Here is a 25,302-nt window from a genome sequence, read left to right as displayed (position 1 = left end):
AAATCAATATTTCATGTAAATACCCCCTTTATGTAGCTATCTACTCATAAACAAAATCTATCAAGTCATAAGACATGTCACAATTTCAATTCTCACTCTGATACTTTTTTCGTCATTTTCCGAGTATGTTAGTGAACTTCTCTTACTTTGTTTTTGTTCTTGATAGTTTAATTTACTTTTATTTAATTGAAAGATGGAGCAGCATAGACAGAGGGAAGGAGAGCAGGAAAAAGAGGTGAGGGAGGGCACGAGTGAGATTTTCCTTCTGCTAGTTAATCACTAAATTCCTGTAACAACCAAGGTCGGACCATGCCAAAGCCAGGAGCCAGGAACTCCATCCAGGTCTCCCACATAGCGAGCAGGGACTCAACTATTTGTGTCATTATCTGCTGTCTCCAAGGTTGTACATTAACAAGAAGCTGGATAAAAAGCAGATACAAAACTGGTAAACTCAAAGACTCTGACATGGGATGTGGGGTGTTCAAATTGGTAGTTTAACATACTGTGCCACAACACCCTCCCCATACTCTGTTTTTGTGTTTGTACTCTATATTTGTCTCCAACATCAAGGTGCATCCAATTAAACATAATCCAGTCTAGATAGAATCATCAACTACATCAACCTCACCATATCATCTAACATTTACTGAGCACTTTAAACATTCTACACAGGGGACTGCTTTACACATATCAACTCATTTATGTTTTACAACACTGTAACATAAGTACTGCTATTTCTCATATTCTCTAGGTAAGAACATTAAAGCATCCTTTAAGTGGAGTCAAAGACTTGTTCTGTATAGCATACCAGCCCTTTCTTGTTATTGTTTTTACATGATATGTTTTCTAGTCAAAATTGTTTACTCATATCCATTTTTTTTCATTTGCAATTAGCAATTACTTTGGTTCTATTACTTGCTTATTAAAGTTCAGCAGTAAATAGGGATAAACAAATTCCAGTTAAATATAAACACATCTTAGTAATTGACATTTATTTCTAAAAGAGAATGTGGTAAGAAATTAGAGCCCAGAATTTAGGAACCTAAAATATTCAAATTACTATTGAATATATAGCCAATTTAGTATATTTTCATTTATTTCTTTAAGTGTTCATATAAATGAAGCAATTACAAAAGTAAGTGCTGATAAAATGTAGAAAACACTAGCTTTGAAATAATTCTTATCTGTCTCCAGTTTCCAGTATTTACAATTGGTAGGACTTAGGGAACTTTGAGAGCTGAGTTGCCTCATTAATAAAATGTAGATGATAATCGCACTTGATATAAATGTTAGCAAAAATTAAGTGGAATAATATATGAAGTATATAATAAGCATCTATTTTCCCCTCTATCCTGCATCAGAATATTGTATATAACAGGGATGGCTATCTGGCCAAGCAGTAAAGCTGACACGTGGAAAACCCACATCCCATATCAGAGTATGCATCAGGGCTCTGGTCACGGCTCCATGCTGCCTTCTGGTTTCCTGCTGACGTGCACTGTGGGGGACAGTAGGTAATGATTTCAGTGACTATGTTCTTGTCACACATGTGGGAAACTAAGATTGAAATCCTTGTTTCCCACTCCAAACTGCCCCAGCCCCATACCTTGCAGGCATTTGGAGAGTGATCCAGCAGATGGGAAAAAAAATTTTAAAAATACAAAAAAACTTTTGAAAACATCAAAGAGAGGCTAGCATTGTGAAACAGTGGGTTAAGTCACCGCCTGCAACACTGGCATCCCATATGGGTGCCAGTTCAAGTGCTGCTTGCTCCACCTCTAATCCAGCTCTCTGCTAATGCATTTGGGAAAGCAGTAGAAGATGGCAGAAGTACTTGGGGCCTGCACCCACATGGGAGACCCAGATGAAGTTCCTGGCTCTTGGCTTTTATTTGGCCAAGACCCAGTCAATGTAGCAGTTTGGGGTATGAATCACTGGACAGAAGATCTCTCTCTCTCTCTCTCTCTCTCTCTCTGTCTCATACTACCTCTCTCTGTAACCCCACCTTTCAAATTAATAAATAATATTTTATAAAACATTGAAGAGAGACAAGGAGCTGCAGCGAGGCAGCAGTGGTGAAATGGTAGATAATTTAAGTAATCTGGAGACAGAAGTGCTTATGAATAAAGGATTGAGATGATCAGTAAGGCACCACAGGTCAAGCGATAGGAAGAGGGCAGGGAGTGGGTGACACCTTAATCATTTTGACAGGCTTGGCAGACAAAGACAAGTGAATTTCAAATGTCTGTGCATGCTTTGGCATGGCATGCAAATCTACAGTTTCAGCAAAGACATTAATAATCCAAACCCTGCAAAATCTCACTCTGCTACTGGTACTTCACCCTCTCATACACTTGAGGCTGATACGGATGGAGGGAGAGGTGGAGTGGAGGGAATATTTCAAAAGTTGCATCAGAAAGAGAGAGAGAAATTCACAGATGGAGTAAAAATTAGAATTAGTGAAGATTAGGTGGCACTGAGGCTGGGGTCTTGTCCTACTTTATGATTTTCATCCATAAGAGTGAAACCATAACCACCCACGTGACTTAACAGCTAAGTTCAAACAAAATAAATTTATCCCACCCACAGGATATTACGTGGGTTCAATGCAAGAGCTTTAAATTTTTCTTATTTATCAATTTTCTCACACAACTCTTACTCTCTGAAGTCTCTCATTTACCACAAACCTGCCCCAATCACTCTTCTCTCTCTCACTGCTTTTTCCCCTTAAAAAAGCTCTCCATCTTCTCACCTCATCCACATATATCAACATTATGTGATTGACGGACTCAGCCAACCTTCATCTCTCTGACTCAGTGATTCTTGATCCATCTTTTCTTGTGTCTCCTGCGTGTGCACTGCAACACACTAGGAATACTTCCCCATGTGTGTGTGCATATGTGTATGTGTGTGTGTATGTGTGTGTATCTGTATGTATATGTGTGTATGTGTATGTGTGTGTATGTATATGTGTGTATGTGTGTGTGTATGTGTGTGTGTGTGTGTGTATTGGATGCAGAGAAGCAGGCGGTCTGTTGGGCTGGAAGGTTCATGCAGACACAGTACGATTGAGCAGGTGGGGAGGAAGTGTGTGAATCTTCCTATATTTGTCATTTTTATCCTGACAGAGTAGTCAGTACTCAAGGAGCAATGTACTGGTTCTATATCACCATGAGCATAAAGAAATTTCTAATATCTGCGTGTAGTATCGTCCCCATGGGCAGCCTTTATTTTCATCTGGTCTCCACTTGACAACTCCAAGAATAGATCCATCTCCTCCATGAATTAATAAGAAATGGGTATTATCACGGGAAAACTCAGATGGATCAAATACTTACAAGCTCCTGAAGGGAAGGAGCCATTGCTTTATTCAGAGTTCCTAACAGTGCTTGAAGCACAGTAGGCTTCCCATATTGAATGCACCACCATTTCCATTACCAATATCTTCACATTCGTCCACTAACACAGCTTCTTCAATCCTGAGTAAATTTTGAAAGGTCTTATAATGTCTGTGGTTTGGGACTTGATAATTATGGCTGGGGCCATTAATCTTGTAGCCTCCCTTTTTTATTATATCTGAGATAGAGATGGAGTTTTGTTACAGATTGCTAGCCTGTAGCAGTCAGTTGGAGAGATGAGATATCACCGAGACAGATAACAAAGAAAAATGGGTAACAAATTGGAAAAGATTAGGTAGCTCCATGGCACTATATTAAATAGACTCTTCTGAGGTCTAGTAGTCAGAAGTCTCATCTTATGTTACTTTCATTTTTTTATCTGCCAAAGGGATTTGGCTCTTTGTGTCTGTGTGTGTGTGTGTATCTCAAAGTCCTCACAGTTGAAATAAAAACAACTCACATTAACAAATAGGCACATTTCTAAAATGCCACTGAAAGCCTAAGGAATGAAAATGTGATTTTAAAATTGATGGAGGTTATAAAAATGTGACCCAAAAGGCATTACAGTAAGTAATAAGCCTAAAATATCTTGATGTGGATGCTTTCATTAATTCACCTTTGAAGTTCATATACAAAAACGAAAATTCCAGTATAATGGATTTATAATATATTTTAAAAATCCAATTCCATCAACAAGCTATTTCAGCAGAGTTTCTTCCTGATGTGCTACTAGACAGATCTAGAGAGTGAGTTATTATTTATAGGAAAAAGATAAATGATTTGCAAACCACTGCACATACATCTATTGTATTCTATTGCAAATTATTTATGCTTAAATATCACCCTGACTACTTATCATTTTGATCCAGTTTCCTGTTTTCTAAAAAATATTTTTGGTCTTGTAATTATCTGAAATACAAATCTTCCAGATAGAATCAAAGGCCTTGTCAGTTAGCGTATTAACAGCCTTAAGCATAGCTTAGATAAAATGCAATTTTATTACCTTTCAGACATGGTCCTGGATGATTTAGTTCTCAAGACAATTTTAGGTGGAAAGTATTACTACTACAGATTAGGAAGCTGAGGACAGAGAAATTTAATAACTTGTCCAAGGTCACAGAGTGAGTTTTAAGCTGGGAATTGGGGTTCAGAAAAGTTGACTTCAGAGCCCACAATCCTAACAATATAATGAAGTATCTAATTTATGTTAACAGACAGGAAAACAGTCAGAGTACCCAAAATAGGTGAGAAAACACATGGGAAGACAAAGTAAGTCACAGAAAGGCTTGATTCTAAAAAGCTTAGTACAAATACTGAGGAAGCAATGAATTTTATGAGGTCAAAAAACCATTAGGAGGGCTGGCACTGTGGTATAGTAGGCAAAGTTTCCACTTGTAGTCCTGCATCCCATATGGGCACTGGTTGGTGTCTTGACTGATCCTCTTCTAATCGAGCTCTATACTCTGGTCTGGAAAGGCAGTGGAAAATGGCCCAAGTGCTTGGGCTCCTGCTTCCATGTGGGAGACCCAGAAGAAGCTCCTGGCTCCTGGCTTCAGATTGGCCCAGCTCTGGCTGTTGCGGCAATTTGGAGAGTGAACCAGTGGATGGAAGACTTTTCTCTCTCTCCTTCTCTATGAAAATAACTCTACCTCTCAAATAAACAAATAAATCTTAAAAAAATTGGGCAGATATATAGAATGTGATTATCTGCACAGACACTTATTCAAAGTCACCTAGGGAATGACTTCCATGGAATTAAAAAAAACATGACTTGGAGTGAGTTGCCAAATCTTTGATGTAGGTCAGCAGATAATAAAGTAGGGTAGAGAGTGTTACACATTATTGTCATGAGCATTGAAAACTGTCTTATCCCATGCCTCTCTTTAATGAAACTGTGAATGTATTTGCTTATAAACAATGATGGTAAGACAAGAGAAGGGTGATCACAATTTAGGGTAGGAAATAGGATAGTGGTGTTTCCAGGTAAGCAGGATTTCAATTATAAACAATAAAATAATAATTTTTAATATTATTAAAAGCGAATCATTTGGCAGGTGATAATTTAAATATTTGAATGGGACAGGTGTTTGGCTTAGTGGTTGGAACCGCTGTGTCCCACATTAGAGTAGCTGAGTTCAACTCCGAGCTTTGGCTCCTGATTCCAGATTCCTGCTAATGCAGACCCTGTGAAGTAGAAGGTGATGGCTAAGTGTTGGGGCCCTGCAATCCTGGTTATAGAACACTTCATTGTTTTATAAACTTTTAGATTTATCAATGTTTCATCTCAGTAAAATCAATTTCTTTTTCCTGGAGCATATACTTTGAAATATGTTTTAGATAACTAGTTTAATGTTTTATTCTATGGAGTTTGAATTTAATCTCTAGAAAACACTTTCATTACAAAAATAAACTACCTAGATCAAAATCTTTGTTTACTAAAGGGTGAAGAGGTAGAAGAATAAAAATGGCAGATCAGGATACCTACATTTGAGGTAACTTTGTGCATTTTTTACTCAAGCTATTCTATTTCTTTGTATATTTCCTTTACTTACATTTCAAAGGAGAGAACTTTAAGAGAAATGTCATTGAATACTTCCTCTAGTTCTCTTCCTCTGCTTAAAAGGAGCACCTGCAATTGGCAAAAGAATCACTTTTTTAAGATTTATTTATTTATTTGAAAGTCAGAGTTACACAGAGAGAGAAGGAGAGGTGGGGAGGAGGGTCTTCCATCGCTGGTTTACTCTCCAATTGGCCACAAAGTGGAACTCCGTGGATCCGAAGCCAGGAGCCAGGAGCTTCTTCCAGGTCTCCCAGGTGGGTGCAGGGGCCCAAGGACTTGGGCCACCTTGTACTGCTTTTCCAGGCCACAGCACAGAGCTGGATCAGAAGTGGAGCAGCCGGGACTCGAACTGGTGCCCATATGGGATGCCGGTGCTTCAGGCCAGGGCGTCACCTGCTGTGCCACAGCACAGGCCCCCAAAAAGAATCACTTTTAAGTATAACATAATTTATTCTCCACTGACAGAAAAGAAATTAAATAAAAGTTGCTTACTGCTGCTTGCAATGATCTAGGCTTGCAAGATTGCAAAGTGGGTTAGTCTAATCACCTTATTCATCTTTCCCCATCTCCTTGGAGAGGAACCACTGCCCCAACCATCTAGTGTAACCGACAGTCTCTTCCACCTCTCTATTCCAAACCTGAAAATAAAGTGGCTCAATGACTGGACACCAATAGGAGAGGGAAGACACAAGTAAAATTGCCTTGGAAATGTTATGTAAAGAGAATTCTGAATCTGTATATAAGTTTTAGTTATTTGTAAATATCTTCCTTTTCCTGTCTAACTTTCTTTAAGGGATGAAAATTTAGAGGGAAGTGGAAAAACAGTGAGCCTTTTGCATTGTATTAACTTGTGAAACTGAGTTATATGAAACCAATTACATTAGCAAAGATGAGTATGGGACTGGTATTCGAAATCTGACTGATGCTTGCAGAGCAGGACAGACAAAAAATCACTCCATACCCTATGTAGTAAATATATCACAGAGAGAAGCGAGGACTATCAGCACCAGTGCTGTGGTAGGGTAGGGAAAGCTGCCAGTCATGTCAGTATCCCATATGAATGCCAGTTCTTGTTCTGGCTGCTGCACTATGGATCAAACTCTCTGCTAATGGTCTGGGAAAATCAGTTAAAAACGGTCCAAGTGTTTGGGCCTCTACCATCCATATGGGAGACCTGGAAGAAGTTCCTGGCTCCTGGCTTTGGCAGGTGACCATCTTGGTGGTGAACCATCAGATTGGTCTTTCCCTCTCTCTCTATAATTTTAATTAAATAAAAAAAGAACAAAGAAAAAAAAGAAAGAAGAGGGGGATGCAGAATAGAATTAGTAGCACTGTCATTCTCTTCTACACACTGCTTTAAACAAAGGTTTTACATTTTTATTTAAATCAACAATAGAAGGCTTTGTAAATCTCTATTTTATGTTAATCAGATATTATTATTTGAATTAAAATAATTTTATGTAGTAAAGACAATTACTTTGTGTAAATTAATTCAATCTGTATCTAATTCTTCCAGGTTTAGAATTTTTGCAAACTTAATGCTTTCTATGGAAGTACACTTGAAAAAATGTAGAAAACAACCAAATGCCTCTTACTTTTAATCACTTCACATTAATGTTCCTTGTTTTATATTTTATGTCACCAATTTTTTTAATTAAAAAAGATTTCAAAGCAGAGTTAACTGGTATTTATTAAAAAGGAAATAAAGTTTATTCAAGAAAAGGGAAAATTGTATGATAAGCATTGTTGAGATCCAAAAATCTCTAATTCTTTTTAACAAACAAAAACTGACCATTTTAAAAAGTGGGAATTAGTATTTCAAAGAAAAATGATTATTCTTATAAGCTGATCTTTAAAATCTCTCTGAACAGTGTAAAAATATTTTATAGTGTCAATGACCTTTAGTTAACTCATAATATATCTTCTTTTCAATAAAAATTCACATATTTTTGTGCAAAGGCTTCTTAAATTTATTTTAAAATAAGTCTCAGAAAGTGATAAAATATGTTGGCTGTCCTCAAATGGACAGTTTGAACTTTAGAGACATCCTTTAATAAAGTTTGAGCTATTCAACCATTCACGGGTATGCAGTAATGGGTATGCTCAGTACTAGAATTCACTCTTTCCAAAAATGGAATTATGGAAGGGAGTCTTTAAGTGTCTGTGATATACTGGGCCCAAAAGGACACAGGCATTTAAAGTGTTGCTACTGTTACTGTTGCAGTTACCAATACAGAAGTTTCAATGAACCATACAGCTACATATTCTCTAAGAAGGGACTCTTTATTCAAAAGCTGACTCCTATGCAGCAATCATAAAGACCTAAAATGTGTGCATCATAATATATTTGCTGATCATTTTCCCAGCATAGATATCCTACAGTAGTAGGAGGTGTGTTTTTTTTTGAGTCTTGTTTAAAAAAAGCTCTGGTATTAACTTCAGGCCACTGAAACATACAAGAAATACACAATAAGATGTCAATTGAATATATAACAAAAATATAACTACATATTCTAAAAACCCTTCTGTATACGTGGTTAATTCATATGAAAAAGTCATAATCAGAAGGCATTTTTTTCTTTAGCAGAAGAAATGCCACAGATTTTGATATATATTAACTTACAATATATAACTTATGTTATTGCTCAACATTATCTTGTGAAGTTGATAATAACAGCTCCTAGCCAAAAACTGTGATTTTCCAGCCTCGAACATCAGTAATTACAAAGAATTCCCTTACCTGGCAGATCTCACTGGGGAAAGGTTCACTCGAGATACGAGATTTGCTGCATGGACAATGTATTGTGCTGTCCAAAGGGAGCTGTATTCAAGGAACTGGGTCTTCCGGATACCCATGCTCCCGCCCATATCTACATTCCTAGCTTAGGAGCTCCCAGTTGGAGGCCTGTTTATGGATAGCCCTCAAGAGAGGCCTGCCTCGCACATCCTTGTTGGAACTGCCTTAGGAGAAAGCATGGGGAGGCTTTGCAAACATCTTTCCTCCACTCTGTCTCGGAACTAAATACCTTCCCACTCAGTTCTTGCCCCTTCCTTTCCTCAGTCCACCAGTACACAAAACTTCCAGAGATTGTGTGCAGGGCTCCCTTGGCAGCGAGATAATCACTATGTGTTTATGCCTCTGACGCAGGTAGATTATGCCTGGCACCTGTTCTCGGTGGAGGACTGAGACTGGGAGATTTGGTGCTTTGCTGGGTGCCTCCTGCTCACACTATCACTGTAAGTAAGGGATTTGACTGTTGCTTTCATTTTGTCTTGTTCGATTTGACCACTCCAGCCCCTAGCAGCTTAGCTCTTGGTGCAGTTAAACTCCTGACACTTTCTTCCTTTTATAGATGAGCAAATAGAGGCACTGAGAGTCAAACTGAGAGCTCAAGGTCAAGTTGCAGCAAGGCCCAATTTCAAACAAGCCAGTTTAGTTTATCAAACCCATTCTCTTAACTACCCAAGCTTCTCTGTTGGGAAGTAACACTGTCTCTATTTCTATATTAATGTTCTGATACATTCCCATTTACTTAATTTTCAGGAGGTAATATATTTCCATCATTTTGATATTCTTGTGGCATTGGGAGTTGTTATTATAGTGCTCATACAGATGAAGCATCATTTTATGTATTCTGTATAACTCCTCATACATTGAAAGGTTAGTCTATTAAATGATTTCATTGCTGCACCTATCTGAGAGAGTTAGAATGCTATATACTAAGTCCTGCTATGTAACAAAAAGACTCAGTTTTCCCTTACCCTCCTGAAGTCTGGATCAGAATATCCCAAGTGCATTTTAGAAAACACTACTGGGATATAATTTTAAGTCATAAATTTTTAATCGAATGGTATCATTTTAATTGGTTTTAGACAGTTCAAACTTTTTCTCCATTGTTTCAGATATAGACCAAATAAATGCCAATAAAAAGAGCCAGGTTGGACCTAATCACATGTTTCTTTTATACAATAAGAGGTAATACTGTACCAAAAGACACATTATGGGGCAGCCATTTGGCCCAGTGGATAAGATGCCTCTTGGAATGCCCACAGCCTCTATGGCAGTGCCTGAATTTGAGGCTGAGGTCTGCTGATGACTCCAGTTTCCTAATAATGAGCACCCTGACAGGCAGCAGCTGATGATTCAAGCACCTGGGCCATTGCAACCCACAAGGGAGCTTCAAAGCTTGAGTTTCAGGCTCCAGATTGGGACTGTCACAGCTCTGTCAGGTGTGTGCATGTGGGGAGTGAACCAGCTGATGAAAGATCTACCTCCACCCCTGCCTTTCAAATAAATAAAAATCAAGAAATAAAATTTTTAAAATAAATACATTGAGAAATATTTTTGCAAAGTATTTCTTAGGAATCAACTATTCCTGCATAATTTATAAATATACAAAAGTATTTTACAAATTACCACTTCTTTGTTTAAACATTAAAGGAAAAGCATACATACAATAGAACATAAAGGTAACATAAGTCTTATATTATAAAATTAAATTTACCATATAGATACAAGTTGTCATTTTTACCTGAAAGAGACTGATGTGAATAAGATGTCCCTGGGTTGTAACTTTTACTTCACATTCACTCTTTTTCAGATAAGTGATGGATGTAAGGCAATACGCCTTAGATTCATCTGGTTTTCTTGCTTATGAACTTCTATAGTTTCGATATTTTCTCCTCTCCAAAGCTCATACTGAAAACTTACTCCCTAATCAATAGTGTTTGTATGGGGCTGGCACTGCGGCATAGCACTGTGATGCTGGTGTCCCATATAGGCACTGTGATGCTGGCATCCCAAATGGGCACTGGTTCAAGTCCCGGCTTCTCCACTTCTGATTCAGCTCCTTGCTAATGTGCCTGGAGAACAGCAGATGGCCTGAGTGCTTGCACTCCTGCACCCATGTGGGAGACCCAGAAGAAGCTCTTGGTCCCTGGCTTTGGTCTAGCCCAGCCCTTGTCATGAGGTCTCCACTCTCACATATTAATGTCACTATCAAAAAGGCCTGCAGGAATGGGTTTGCTCTCCTTGCCACATGTGCCATGTGACCCTCTACAGGGTGCTATATTCAAGAGGCCATTCTGGAAGCAGAGACTGGGTCCTCAGCTGACTTCAGACCAAAGGTGAGTGCCTGAATCTTGGACTTCCCAGCATCCAGAATAAAGAGGAAATAAATTCATATTCTTTATAAATTCCTCAGTCTTAGGAATGTTGATACAGCCACACAAATAGATTAAAACATGAAACTACCCTTTTCATTTATTTACCTATTCAGTAAATATTTGTTATCTATACATTATGTCCTACAAAAGAGGATGCAATGATGCCTGGGGCTTTTCCACAAGGAATTTACATTTTAAAATAGAATGCCGTTCCATCTCTGGTCATGATAGTCACTTGTGAAAGGTTACCCAATCTACTGTGGAAAATACTTCTTGGAAGGTGTGACACTGAATGTCTTTAAGTATGACTAAAATTTAATCTGGCAAACAAAAGAGGAAGAGCAGTGCAAACAAATTTTAAGGACTGCATTCACAGAGTTAATACCAAGGGATCTGCTGAAAACTCTAAACCATATGATTTTACTTAGAGTTGTCCCTAAATTTGTCAGTCTCTGGTGACAGAGTTTTTAACACATGGTTGTGTTAGATTCCACTAGAAAGTGCTTTTGCAGGCATTTTGTCAGATATACTTTTCAGGACTGGAAGTAAGGAGAATAATTAAACATATGGGCTCTTAAACAGGAGGTCTTAAACTCCTACAAGGGTTCTGGGTAGATTTTAGCGTTATCAGCTACAATGTAATCAACAGAAACGATGCTATGATTTATGTTGCGTTTTAGTTAAGTCCTCTTAAAATACTGTTTACTTATTTATTCTTAATGGTGGTAAGAAGCAGATGGCATATAGTTCAGTGGTGTTAAGTATATTTACATTGTGTGCAGGAGATCGCCAGAACTTCCTCATTTGCAAAGTAGGAGCGGTATTCCAATTCCCAGCAGCTTCTCATTTCTCAGTACCCCCAGCTCCTAGTAACCACCATTCTCCATTCTGCTTCTGTAGGTCTAACTACTTAGAATATTTGAAATAAATGGAATCACACAATACCTGTCTTTCTGTGATTGACTTATTTCCTTTAGAATAGTGCTTCAAGTTTCATCCATGTTGTAGGATGTGGCTAGATTTCCTTCTTGAAGGCTCAATAATATTCCGTTGTATGTATATATCGTATTTTCCTTATCCATTCAAATCTTCTTGAACATCTGGGCCCCTTCTACCTCTTGGCAAATGTGAATAATGCTGCTATGAAGATGGATATGTGGACATTTCTTTGAGACTTTCATTTTGTTTGGATATGTACCCGGAAGTTGTATTGCCAGATCACATATGCTAAATCTATTTTTAATTTTTGATGAACCACCATCATATTTTCCATGGTGGTTGTACCATTTTACAAACCCAGCAAGAGTCCCTTCTTCTTTCCCTTCTTACAACCCTGAATAATTGATTTCCTTTCTTCCTCTCTCCCTTTCTTCTTCTTTTTATTTTTTATTTTAATAGTAGTCAACCTAACGGTGAGAGATGATTTCATTGTGGTTTTGATTTATTTCCTCTCCCTAATGGTTAGTGATGCTGAACATCTTTTATATGTTTGCTGATCATTTGTATGCCATTTTTGGAGAAATTTCTATGTGACTCTTGCTCACTTTTTAATTGGGTGTTTTTTGTGATTGAGTTGTAGAAGTTCATCATATTCTGGATTTAATACCTTATCAGACATATGATTTCCAAATATTTTTGACATTCTGTAGGTGGCATTTCATTCTGTTGATAACATCTTTTGATGCACAGACATGTTTCAGGTTGATGAGTCCCATTTATCAATTTTTGCTTTTTAACAAATCTGTGCTGTTGCTGTTATATCCAATAAATTATTGCCAATTCCAATGTTATAATGCTTTCCTCCATGCTTTCTTCTAGGAGTTGAATAGTTTTAGAACTTATATAAGTGTAGTTCTTTAATCCAATTTAAGTTAATTTTTGTACATGGCAATGATAAATGATCAACTTCAATCATTTGCATGTGGGTATCTAGTTTCCCTAACAGTATTTCTAAAGGGGACTGTTCTTTATAAAATTATGTCTATCACTTCTTCAAAATTATATTATATATTAATACTACTGTTATAATTCTTAACTTAATATACTAATGAAGAAACATTACTATATCGCATGCCTATTATTAAGTATGTTGATAAATATATTTCAATATAATTTATATTCTCTGTAATCCTTTGTAATTTATTTTTGTACTTAGTGATTTTTATTTATTATGTCTTAAGGCATTTATTTTGTTTTATTTAATCATTTAAAATATTATAAGATGGGGCTGGCACTGTGGCATAGTGGGTAAAGCAGCTGCCTGCAGTACCGGGTTCCCATATGGGCACTGGTTTGAGTCCCGGTTGCTCCACTTCTGATCCAGCTCTCTGCTATGGCCTAGGAAAGCAGTGGAAGATGACCCAAGTCCTTGTGCCCCTGCACCTACATGGGAGCCCAGGAAGAAGCTCCTGGCTCCTGGCTTTGGATCCACCCAGCTCTGTCCATTGTGGCCATTTGTGGAATGAATTAGCAGATTGAAGACCTTTCTCTCTCTCTCTCTCTCTCTCTCTCTCTCTGCTTCTGCCTCTCTGTAAATCTGCTTTTCAAACACATAAATAAGGGGCCAGCACCTCGCTCCTGGCTTTGGATTGGCACAGCTCTGGCCATTGTGGCCATCTGGGGAGAGAAACAACAGGTGGAAGACCTCTCTCTCTGTGTCTCTACCTCTCTCTGTAACTCTGTCTTTCAAATAAATAAAACAAAGCTTTAAAAGAACAAAAACATAAATAAATCTTAAAAAATAAAGTATTATAAGAAGGGGAGAACAAGCTTCCCCAGAATACTACAAAGATCTGTGGCTTCAAAATGTTTCAAAAATTCAGAGAGCATTTTAGTAACTCAGGAATCGGATGAACTCTTGAACTAAGGCAAATGTTGTAATAAATATGTAAAATAAATATATGGCCAAAAATCAATACAACTTAGTGATCAAATGCCAAAACCAATGAGAAAGTGAAGTCAATGATGACCACTGAAAGTTTAACTTGGGTGACTGGTTGGTGGTGTGTAGTCCTGGGAGTCATGAGATCACTAACAGAAAGGTGGAGGAAGACAATAACTCAGGATAAAACACTAGGATACCAAAATTCAAAGAATAGACCATTCATTATTATCATCTATATTATCATGTAGTATATACAATGTGTCAACAGAGAGAACTACTATATGAGCAATAAAACTTTCAGAAGCAATTGGTGGTTAATTTGTGAAGGATCGCTTGTTATGAATCTACTCTGCATTTATAATTTTTGCACCTGCAATTATTTGCATGCAAAAAAATGCTGCCGCAGTTGCCTAATTATAGACACAAGCATCCAAATTTGCCCTCTAAAAGAACAGAATAAAGAGATACCATCTGTGAATGTGCAGAAAACCCCTCAGACCTTCCCTGCTCCAAATCCTGTAAGGCATGTGGGAATATTTCCCTTTTGGCTTCTGTCTTAGGCTTTATTTTTGGCTGATGTCATTCATGCATAACAAAGTAGTCATTCTGATAAGTTGAGTGTCAGCAGGCCTTTCCTCTTGCTCATCCAATATACTTTCCCATCCCCCACATATGGTATGCACCATAGGATGAGCAGACTGAAAGCAGAAGCCATTTCTGAAACGTATCATTTTCCTTGTTAGTGTAAGCCAGCTCATTTTTTTATTCATATATGTTTTTACAAGGTAGGCAGCTTGAATACTGTAAAGACGAAAATGCTAAACAAATTTCTTCTCAATGGTGACAAGAAAATTATATTTCTCTACTTAAAAAAGTTTTAGCCATTTATTAAAAACACAGCTGTCAGGTTTGATCAAATATATTCATATTTCCCCATCATATTATTAGGGCCATGATGAAATTTAATAATTGTCCCTTGATATTTGATTTCCTACAAAGCATCATAACACAATCAGCACCATAGCAATAATTACTGAACTATGTGGAGACAGATAAGATTTCAGGTGGGAAATATGTAATAATAGATGAGAAACATAAAACCCAGGTTAACACTTGATAAAAATTCTAGTCTGATACAAATGTCAGTAAAAATAAATGTGAGGACAACAGAGGCTGCGTTAGGAAATGAAACAGACTGCAGACAGAATAATTTTCAAAGATTTTAACGAGGGTTCAAATATTATTTGCTTACTATTTAATCACATTAAACACTTCAAATTTGATAAATCCTCTGATAGAAACAACATCCATCTTAAAAATGGAAAATTCCTCAGATTATTAAGCTAATGACTAAAATAAGAATATAACATATATTTCTTCCATATTAACTCTGTATTTCTCCTCTTTTTTAGTATTTGAAGTTATCAAAAAATATTACCATGAAGTTTTTAGGGCTAAATGAAAGCTTAGGAATTCTAAAATGTTTACCTGTTACTTATTTACTTACTTACATAAATTAGAGCAACTAGGAAGGTACATTTTTTGTCCTACTATTTTTATTTCAGTATAGAAATACTAAGCGTTGACACAGTCGTTAGGCACCACCCTTACCTTTATGGATAATGGGGCACCTGTTTGGACACTGACATAAGACAATATAAATGGAATTCGGCCAAGAAGAACAAGGTGAAGAAAATGAGAATGTGTGAAGGGGAAACATCATTCCAGAAAGAGAATTAATTAGAAGTAAATGTTTGACCAACCATCTGTTCTGTCATATGCATCTCAACATTTCAATGGATGCAAAGTTCAAAATATTATGAATGATATAATAAAGGTGAGCCATTCATTTTCACTGGAAGTGTCAGAACATTGGAAACATTAAAAAGGGTGAAGCTACTCACATCCTGAGCTACCATTTGTTGACACCAGAGTCAAATTCGAAGGCCATGGATTCCGAACAATGTCTTGCCAATGAATTGTGTCTGCATAACAAAGGAATTTGTTCTGGTCCACATAGACACCCCCATTCAGGATTTCTGTATTAAAAAGAAGAAAATTTGTGGTCAAAATGCTTATTGGTGAAATAAAATCAACAAAAATGATTTGCTCTTAAACTATTTTCAATGTTAAATCAGTTACACCGTTAACAGCCATGAGATCTTTTAAAGTATCTTTCACTGAGTCATATATATTAGTTGCAGAAATTTGCCAAGATAGAATAATACACAAGAAAAAAAGTAACTCATAATTGTAACACTAAGGCAGAAGTACTGTTAACATTTTGGTACAGGATACTGTTTCTTTTTGCTTTTCCTCTGAAATTGTAATAATACTTTATTTATTTTAATTTTATTAAAGTTTCACGTATGTCATACATGCAGATTAAGGAACATAGTGACACTTCCCCCTTACCCTCCTTCCTGCTCACACTCTAACCCTTCCTCCTCCTCATAGTATTTCATAACCTACAAGTTTGATTTGATATGATGCAGTGGATATTTAATGACAATTATCTACTGTTCTATATTATTTAATGAGAATATGACACACCAGAATATAAATTAGATGGAAATTATCTGATAAATCAATTCTTGTTGGTCATATACTTATCACTGATAAGTCTTTGATATAGCTTTCATGGGGCAGGCATTTGGTGCAGTGGTTAAGCTGCTACGTGGATGACCATTTCCCATTTGGGAATACCTCACTTTAAGTCCTGGCTTTGCTCTCCATTTAGCTTCCTACTAATGTACAACTTGAGAAGAGGCAGGTAATGGTCTCCTACCATCCATGTAGCAGAGCTAGAATGAGTTTCCATTTTCTGGTTTCAGCCTTTCCCAGCTCTGATGTGGTGGGCATTTGCAAAGTTAACCAGCATATGCGAGATCTCTCTCTCTCTCTCCTTCTCTGTGCATGCCTCTTTATTTAAAAAACTAATAACTAAATTATTTTTTTAAATTTTGCAAGTTTATTTTAATGTAATATAATGCAAATATTTTAATATTTTTGGTACAAGTTGTCAACTGTACTTGAAAAAAGATTATTTCAGTTAATAAAACACTGATTGTAGTCAGTAGTAAGGAATTAGCATGAGGCAGAAGCTAAAATTAATGCTTCCAATCACAAAATTATTATTTATAATCACACATGGAATAAAAGAATGGCCAATTATTGATCAAGGATAACACAAAATATTATACAAACTCTATAGTTCCTTGAAACATGGGCATGGCTGTGAGATAAAATTCAGTAAAACCAATTTCTAGGTAATTCCCTCTCTCACAACATTGTCCTTTACTGACAAACTTGTCCCCTCTGAACAGTGTCTGATCACATCTGTGGATTGTCTTCCAGATTGTTTTAAATTATTCAGAAGAAAAGTAAAATATTTCCTCTGGAAGTACTACTCTTAGTTGAAAAAATTGGCTGAAACGCATACATAGAAATTTGCTGTCCAATATCCATATTTCCTTCTCTTGTCTCCTACAAAAAACAGATTTAAGTATTCAGTTACAAATATTAAATCCCAATTAACAGTAGTTTATATAGATTGGGGATTATTTTTTCTCAAATACTAAGAAGTCAGTTCAGGTTCTTCGCCACGCCTATTTTCTGCTCTGTCATTCTGTGTGATGTTTATATTCATTCCAGGCACAAGGTTGGTGCTATATGTAAAGACATCCAAACTGAAGGCAGGATGAAGACAGAAATGCAAGCAGGTGCCATCTTCCCCGTGAAGCTTTTTGTATTTGGGAATAGATGTTTTTCTACTCCAGGGCTATTTTTGCATTTCATTGGCTTGAACAATATCCCATGGCTACCCTTACTGTGAGAATGACTGAATTAACTAGAAGTTAGTGAGGAAGATCTACACTTTCTCTGTCTCCTATGGTAGGCTTGAGAAAACATCTCCTGTATAATACCCCAAGAATGAAACAGCATGTTGTAGAACAAAATGATAGAACAAGAGAGGTTTGTGAAATGAAATTAGTGAGCACATCCAAAGTGCTGTACTGTATTGTATGCATAAGTCTTCCAGATTAATTGTTATATAGCAAGGTTTGCTACATTTAAAATCACTCATATAGCATCATCCTTCCACTGACTTTTGGCATCATTTTTTTAGGTAAGGAAAAATATAAAAAGAAACAAAAAAGAAATTAGATCGTCTTTTTACTTTTAAAACCCAGTTCATTATTTTTCATGGCCTAACCATACAACCTTCATCAAAGCAGAAGGGAGATGTAAGACATAAAAGAGATTGTGAAAATGGATTTCTACATTAATGTTTGGCATTAAGTTTCCATCTAAGAAATGTGACAATCTCATACTAATAGCTTTCTCATGAGACATTAGGTGATGCTCCTCTGCTCTACGAATAATTCTTCATTTGGTGACAAAAAAAGGAGATTTTGACTGCTATCCAGGAAATGACAGCTATTTTTCAGTATACATTTGCAAAAGTTCTATTTTAGAAAAACCGAAGAGAAAGGTAATAGCTCCAACATGGAGAGAGTCTATTTTTCAGGAGTAACATTTTAATACAAATAGTTCTCACTGAAGGAACACGGTATCAATCTCCAACTTCCTATCTAAAAAATTTGAAATTGAATCAGATTATATTATAATGAATAATAATATTATAAAATCCCTTCCTTCATCAAGGTTAATCTGTTACCAATATTGACATTTGTTTCTTGGAAATACGCTGTATAAGAGCTTGGCTTATACTTGGAAAAGAGATTTAGAAAACAGATCATAATAACTCAAGTATAATCTTACATGTTAAAATTGCATATTAAGATACAATCATGATCAATCTAGACAATACTTTTATCATCCCAAATGCAAAATCCAACATCTGCTAGCAATTCTGGTCAGGAGGATTTATACATTTTTAGCACTTGATGATAGTTTATCTCTCTGTGTTTATGTTTTCCATGAAAATAATCTTTTTTTCCTTTGTGTTTGGCATAGACTCTACTGTAATGTTGAATAACAAAGCCCAACAATAAGAGAAATTAGGTTTCTACTGATATACATAGGAGAGTTTTAATAGATGCTTCATCTTAAATATTATTACCTAAATATTTGCCAGGAAATAATGCTACATTCACACTCATACATTTTTAGTAAAGTTTTTAAAACTTTATAGCTTAACAAATATTCTTAGATTAATTTAATATGTATTGTGAGAAGACATTCTATTTGGTTTAATCCTGTATGAAGAAAATTCTCAGGAATGGATACTGATCTGTAAGAAAGCTCTTATAGATACAAAATATTCACTCAACAGAGGGACAGCTAATATTTATGTCTTGGATGACTACAGCAGTTTGACTATAATTTTAGGCAAGGGAAAAAGGTAAGAATTATATAAAGAGAAAAACTTGAGAAGATATTTTTCTAACAAGATACAAGAAAAATGAATAGCTATATTTTAATCTGTCTGTGGTAATGCACAAGTACAGCAAACTTTTCAATGAACTTTATTAAAGATATATTGGAAGGAGTAATTTGTGTTATAATAAAAAGCTTGCTTCCTATTCACATGAAATTGAGTGACTAATAATGAAATTTTAAGACCAGGATAAAAAAATCAAGAGGGTTTTTAGAACTAAGGAATACAGGCAAATAATGCATCCATTTAATTGATATTCAAAGGTGCATAAATCCTGGAAGTATGCAGGGACACAAAAAAGTGTTGACCAATTGACTGAGATCAAGGTGATGCCATTCCAGTCCATTTCAATTCCACTGTAAAAAATATATTAATGTAAATTAGTAGAGACACAAATAGATTCATAGCTGCTATGAAGTGGAGGATGGCCCAGGTGCTTGGGCTCTGCACCCACATGGGAGACCAGGAGAAGCACCTGGCTCCTGGATTTGGATCGGCACAGCACGCCAGCCTCAACGCGCTGGCCTTAGTGGCCACTTGGGGAGTGAACCAATGGAAAAAGAAAGACCTTTCTCTCTGTCTCTCTCTCTCACTGTCTAATTCTGCCTGTCCAAAAAAAAAAAAAGAAAAAAAAAAAAAGCTGCTATGAGTTTTCTTATCATATTATATAAAATATTTCCAGCGAGTTCATAAAACACAACTGTCTCTTCTAAATAAATATCATGGTTAAATATAGTAAGATATATTAGATATGGCACTCTATGAAAAAAGTATCAATTTATTACTGACGAATTCCAGAAAACACTTAAATATGTTTGTGTCTCAAACATTTCCTACTAGATTAATGCATGCCAGTCAAGTAAAAGATGTCAGGAATCTTTTTTGTTTTGTTTTTAGAGAAAGTAAATTGTAATCCACACTAATCTCCAATATGTTGAGTATAATTTATGTAGAGCATACACTTGTAACTGAAATATAATAACATTGAACTCCACGAAGGCAAGAACATATTTTTCAGTGCTGTATCAATAGATTCAAACCTGCACTAATGGTTATTCAATGAATACTTAAATTTAACCAGAAAAAAGTACCATGGATCTGATATGTACTTAAAATTAATTTCTGTTGTAATTCCTAATATATAAACTTTATTGAAAGCAAATCATAATAAGAATTAAAGTTACCTTCTCCCATAATCATTCTTTAGGTCACCATAACTGATTTTATGTTTCATTAAATTAGAGGCTATTTCCATTTTGTTCAAAATTGTATTCCCACTAAATACAAATCCCAAGGAGATATACTATAAATACTTGCTGATGTAAAAAAAAATGTATGTACCTATCTACGGAAGATATAAGCTGGGAGGTAAAGGGAAAGAACAATCAAGCTCTCAGTAGGGATGCCCTCTTCCCATACCCATGTTACTGGGGTCAAGTCCTGGTTCTATTCCAGTGGATGAAAATGCCATGTCTGTCTGTCTATCTGTCTGTCTGTCTCCCTCTCACCCTCTTGCCCTCCCTCACTTTCTTCCCCTCTCCTTCCCATTCTTCCTCTCTCCCTTTCAAATAAATAAATAAATAAATAAATACTTTAAAAAGGCTGGAAGTACCAATATGTCATCTGAAAGAGAATGTAAAGTGCTTGTGTCTTAACTTTGCAGTTTGCAAAGGTTTTGTCCACTTGACTTTCAATCCTGGACTCCCATTCGCATGAGTCTAATGAAGAAGGAAATGTTTGTGTTCTTTCAATGACCCCTTTTTTTACTCTTCATTTAAAAAAAATGTTAGGTATTATAGTGAATCAGGGAATGAGTTTCCATTAACAGAATCATTGACCTTTGCAATATATTATCTCAAAATAATGTGGTAAAATACTGAAGCATAGCTTTATTTCTCTGTCCTGTATGAAATAGGCTAATCATGATGCAACATCCACATTGAAAATACAGTTAATGTGATCTCCTTAGTAGTTTTAAGAAGTTGAGAGAATTGCTTTGACCTAAAGCACAATTTTTAACCATTTCATAAATCAGATTTAAAGTCTTTCTCTTTTCTCAAAATAAAGATTATAATTTCAAATACAGTTAGATATATCCCATTTAGTCTGTATGAATGAATCAACAGTAAACATTTTACTTCTGCTTATAAATCTACCAGCCATAATGATCTAATAAGCAGGAATGAAACAACTTCTATTTGTGCTTGTTTTGTTGTATAGTGGTGCATTTTTAAGTCAAAACCTTAGAAGTAGAATGATAGTAAAAAATAATAAAGACTAAAAATAGTACAATTATCTAATTACAGTGGGGGCATCTAAATAATGCATATATCAGATATATATATTATGTATCCAAGCCAAAGAATACAATCAAAAGTCAAAATCCAAAGTGGCAAAGCTGATCTTTGAGTTAAAGCTACACAAAGCAGTCACAGGACTTTCTAGGACATAAAGCAGTATATCTTTCTCACTGTCATCACCTTAAGCCACACAATTCTGTTGGTAGATAATGACACAAAAGTAATATAGCTCACATTATCTACCTGAAATACTAAATATATCATCTCTGCAATGGACTTGGTCCAGAGTTTCTTGTATCTTTCTCAAGCCCAGACCTTTCAGCTGGGAGTACAATGAATTGCTGCTACCCCACTGGGTCAGCCCTCAAGGTTCATTATTAATAAGCAGAGACTCTAAAGGCTAATGAGAACCGGGTGCTTGAGGAGACAATGGCTCATTCATCATCAATCAAGCTTTGAAGTTTTTATACAGATGATTTAAGAAGAGTTGAAGTGTGCAAAATTGAAATGTCACATTTGTGTTGGGAGTGGAGAGAGGGTGATAATGTAAATGAGTGATGTAACCTTCTGTATTTCAGCTCAATGATCAGAGTCAAAGCTTACAGATGCAGATACTGACGGTTAGGAAGTAACAGTGGACAATTTTTCAGTGACAGTCAGACAGTTTCAAGAAGAAATTATTGGGCCTATAGGCTGAAATTCAAATTAAGATAGAAAAGAATATCTTCATTTCAACTGAATGGAGCTAGGTAAAAAGTCATAATGTTACAACATATTAATGTATGCTTCAGAGTACACTACAATTCTTAGCTGCATTATATTTCAGCCTGAGTCCAGGCTCCTCTGAGAAGTCTGCTAGGAGCATCTCGTTCTTATAGGTTACCTCTTTGTCTGCCACAACACTGATTATCTGAACTGCTCATCTGACATGGATTAAATGGAATCTTAACTTCATATATATATAAATATATAACTTTATATATAAATATATAATTACATAACTATTTATATATTTATATATAGATACTTTGTCCTTTAATTCAAGACATAGATATATATAAAGTTATAAATATATATTTACATATATATATATATATATATATATTCCTCGCCTATCTTACTGTAGATCCCTCAGGATAAGAATCATGGCACCTTTCTGTGTTCCAGATGCCAAAGAAAGTGTCAAGTACATGATGGAAATTCAAATGTATTTGAAGATTGTGATGAAAGTGACAACATTTTCAGGACATGTCCAACATTTGTAAATGGTATTAGTTGATTAATGGTAGCATAATATTATGATATGCAGTAGATAATGTTTGTATTATAAATCATAAAATATTGAATAAACTTATAACTTAATGTGAACTTATTGTATTAATTCTTCCTATTAATTAGGGTAGTTGTAATCCACTTAAACTCAGATGTATTCTCTGGAAAAATTAAAAATAATTTTGTAATTTAGTAATCTTTATATTTTTACTATAGGAGTTTGTTCTGAAACCTCATTATATAATACCATATGTGTGTAAACATGACTAATGTTTATTTTCTAATAATTTATACCAAAGGAAATATCTCTGCTCTTTTATTTCTATTAAATCAGAATAACACATTGAAAAAATCTATATTGGAAAATTTGAGATTTACATTATTTCCTTCATTTCTATATTTGATTAGTCATGGTTCCTAAAAAAAATCCCTCATAATATCTCATATCCACCGTTACTCTCTAATTTAGTTCTATCATGTAACACAGACTTAACTTCCAGCTTCTAATCTTTCCTCCCTATGGATCCATCTTGTATATTAAAGTCATAATATATTCTACACTACATTTAAATAGGTAGATCAATTAATTGATCCTCTAACATCTAGCCTTTGAAGTAAAAAGACAATAATACTAAACCTAGTCAAATGCATAAAACTAAAGCCCAAATTAAGTTTTACATTAACTACATTTGTGACTTTGTCTACCTTTTTGAGGTTCAGTGTTCTCAACTCTGTGATGGAGGCATTAAAGTTGCAGTATCTATCAAACAGTTGATTCTATTATATTTTATACTTGATTATTACTTAAATAGCTGTTTACTGATTGGAATAAGCATGGTTTATGCTTCAGTGTATTCATATTAATATTGTATGACTCAGTATTAGATTAGGTCGCAGGTTAAAGGACAAAGAGCTTTATTTTTCTTTCATATAAGTCTAGTTAGATAATTCAAGACTACTACTATGGAAAACCCACAATCATTAGAGGCCCAGATTCCATCTTACTGTTTCTCCACTACCTTCAATACAAAGGAGTTTCCAACTGGTAAAAATGCAACAAATCTGCAAAACATGGAGGAAATCATGCTAAAGGAAAGAACAGAGATTGTTACAAGTTGTCTCTTAACAAAGTTTCCTGAAACCTGTACAGGACAATTACAATCCATTAGTTGAAATCAGCTGGGCGCAAGGAAGTTGGAGAATCATAATCTTTATCCAGGTGGTCATATAACTAGCTAAGTTTTTTATCACTTAAAAGCAAAAGAATGGGTGAGCATTGATTCAGTGGTGCCAACACCACTTGAAACACCTGCATCCCACATAGGATGGTTGGGCTGTGGTGCTGTTTCCTGCCAATGCACATCCTGGGAGGCAGCAGGTGATGGCTCAAGAACTTGGTTCCCTGTGACTCACTGGGATATCTGGATTGGTTTCTAGGCTCCTTGTTTCATCTTTGACCAGCCCTGGCTGCTTTGTGCGTTTGAAGAGTGAACCAGCAGAATGCAAATCTCTCTCACCCTACTCCCAAGTAAAGTGAAAATAAATATATAAAAATATTCAGAACAGCTAAAGAGCAGTAATGGATTTTGAGGGAAAACTGGGGTATCTATCACATTGATTCCAAATGAAAAAAAAAGTCCATGCATCATCTGGATGTTTACAAAAAATAATCATATGACTTTCATGCATGTAAAGTTTTTTCAAACTTTTTCACTATGCATACACAATTTGCATATATCATATGGAACAACTTACAAACTAAACTCTCAAATAACCAGCACTTAGATGATGAAATACCACAAAAGCCTTCATCACAATTTCTTCTTGCTTCAATCCCTATCAATACCTTCACCTTGAATTTGAACAAGATTACTTTTCCCCATTTCTGTATTTTACATAAGGACACATACTGTAAATATTATTTCATGTCTGACTCCTTTTGATAAATAGTATGTCTGTGAAATCCATCTACATGGTCCACTTTCTAAACTGCATGCTATTGCATACTTTGTAAATTCTACACTGATGGACATTTGAGTATTTTCCACATTTAGGCTCCTGCAGTCCTGCTATGGACATATGAAAATATGTCTATTGGTGACCACATGCACACAATTATGCTGTACACATAGTTAAAACTAGAATTGCCTGCGTAACAGTGAAAATTAGTTTTCCAAAGCACTTTTTCATTTTATATATCCCTCAGTTATGTAGGAGAAATAAAGTTGCTTCTTAATCTTGGCAATCCTTGTTTTTTGTTCCCTGTTTCATACAGACATTCTGGCCAGTGTGTACTAGTATCATTTTAATTTACACTT

General features: G+C 35.6%; 1 protein-coding gene across 7 annotated transcripts in view; it reads right to left on the bottom strand.

Moving 5' to 3' along the window:
- Positions 1-25,302, bottom strand: part of ERBB4 (erb-b2 receptor tyrosine kinase 4) — a 1,263,146-nt gene that overhangs the window by 420,632 nt on the left and 817,212 nt on the right. For all 7 annotated transcript variants that reach the window (XM_051849160.2, XM_051849161.2, XM_051849158.2 and 4 more), the window contains one exon: positions 15,913-16,047. In XM_051849160.2, coding sequence (XP_051705120.1) covers positions 15,913-16,047 — 135 coding nt within the window. The remainder of the gene's footprint in view (positions 1-15,912; positions 16,048-25,302) is intronic.

The sequence above is a fragment of the Oryctolagus cuniculus genome, chromosome 3 (assembly GCF_964237555.1).
Source record: "Oryctolagus cuniculus chromosome 3, mOryCun1.1, whole genome shotgun sequence".
Lineage (NCBI taxonomy): Eukaryota > Metazoa > Chordata > Mammalia > Lagomorpha > Leporidae > Oryctolagus > Oryctolagus cuniculus.
Note: the sequence above shows the minus strand (reverse complement) of the source record. Positions and strands in the feature narration are given on the sequence as shown.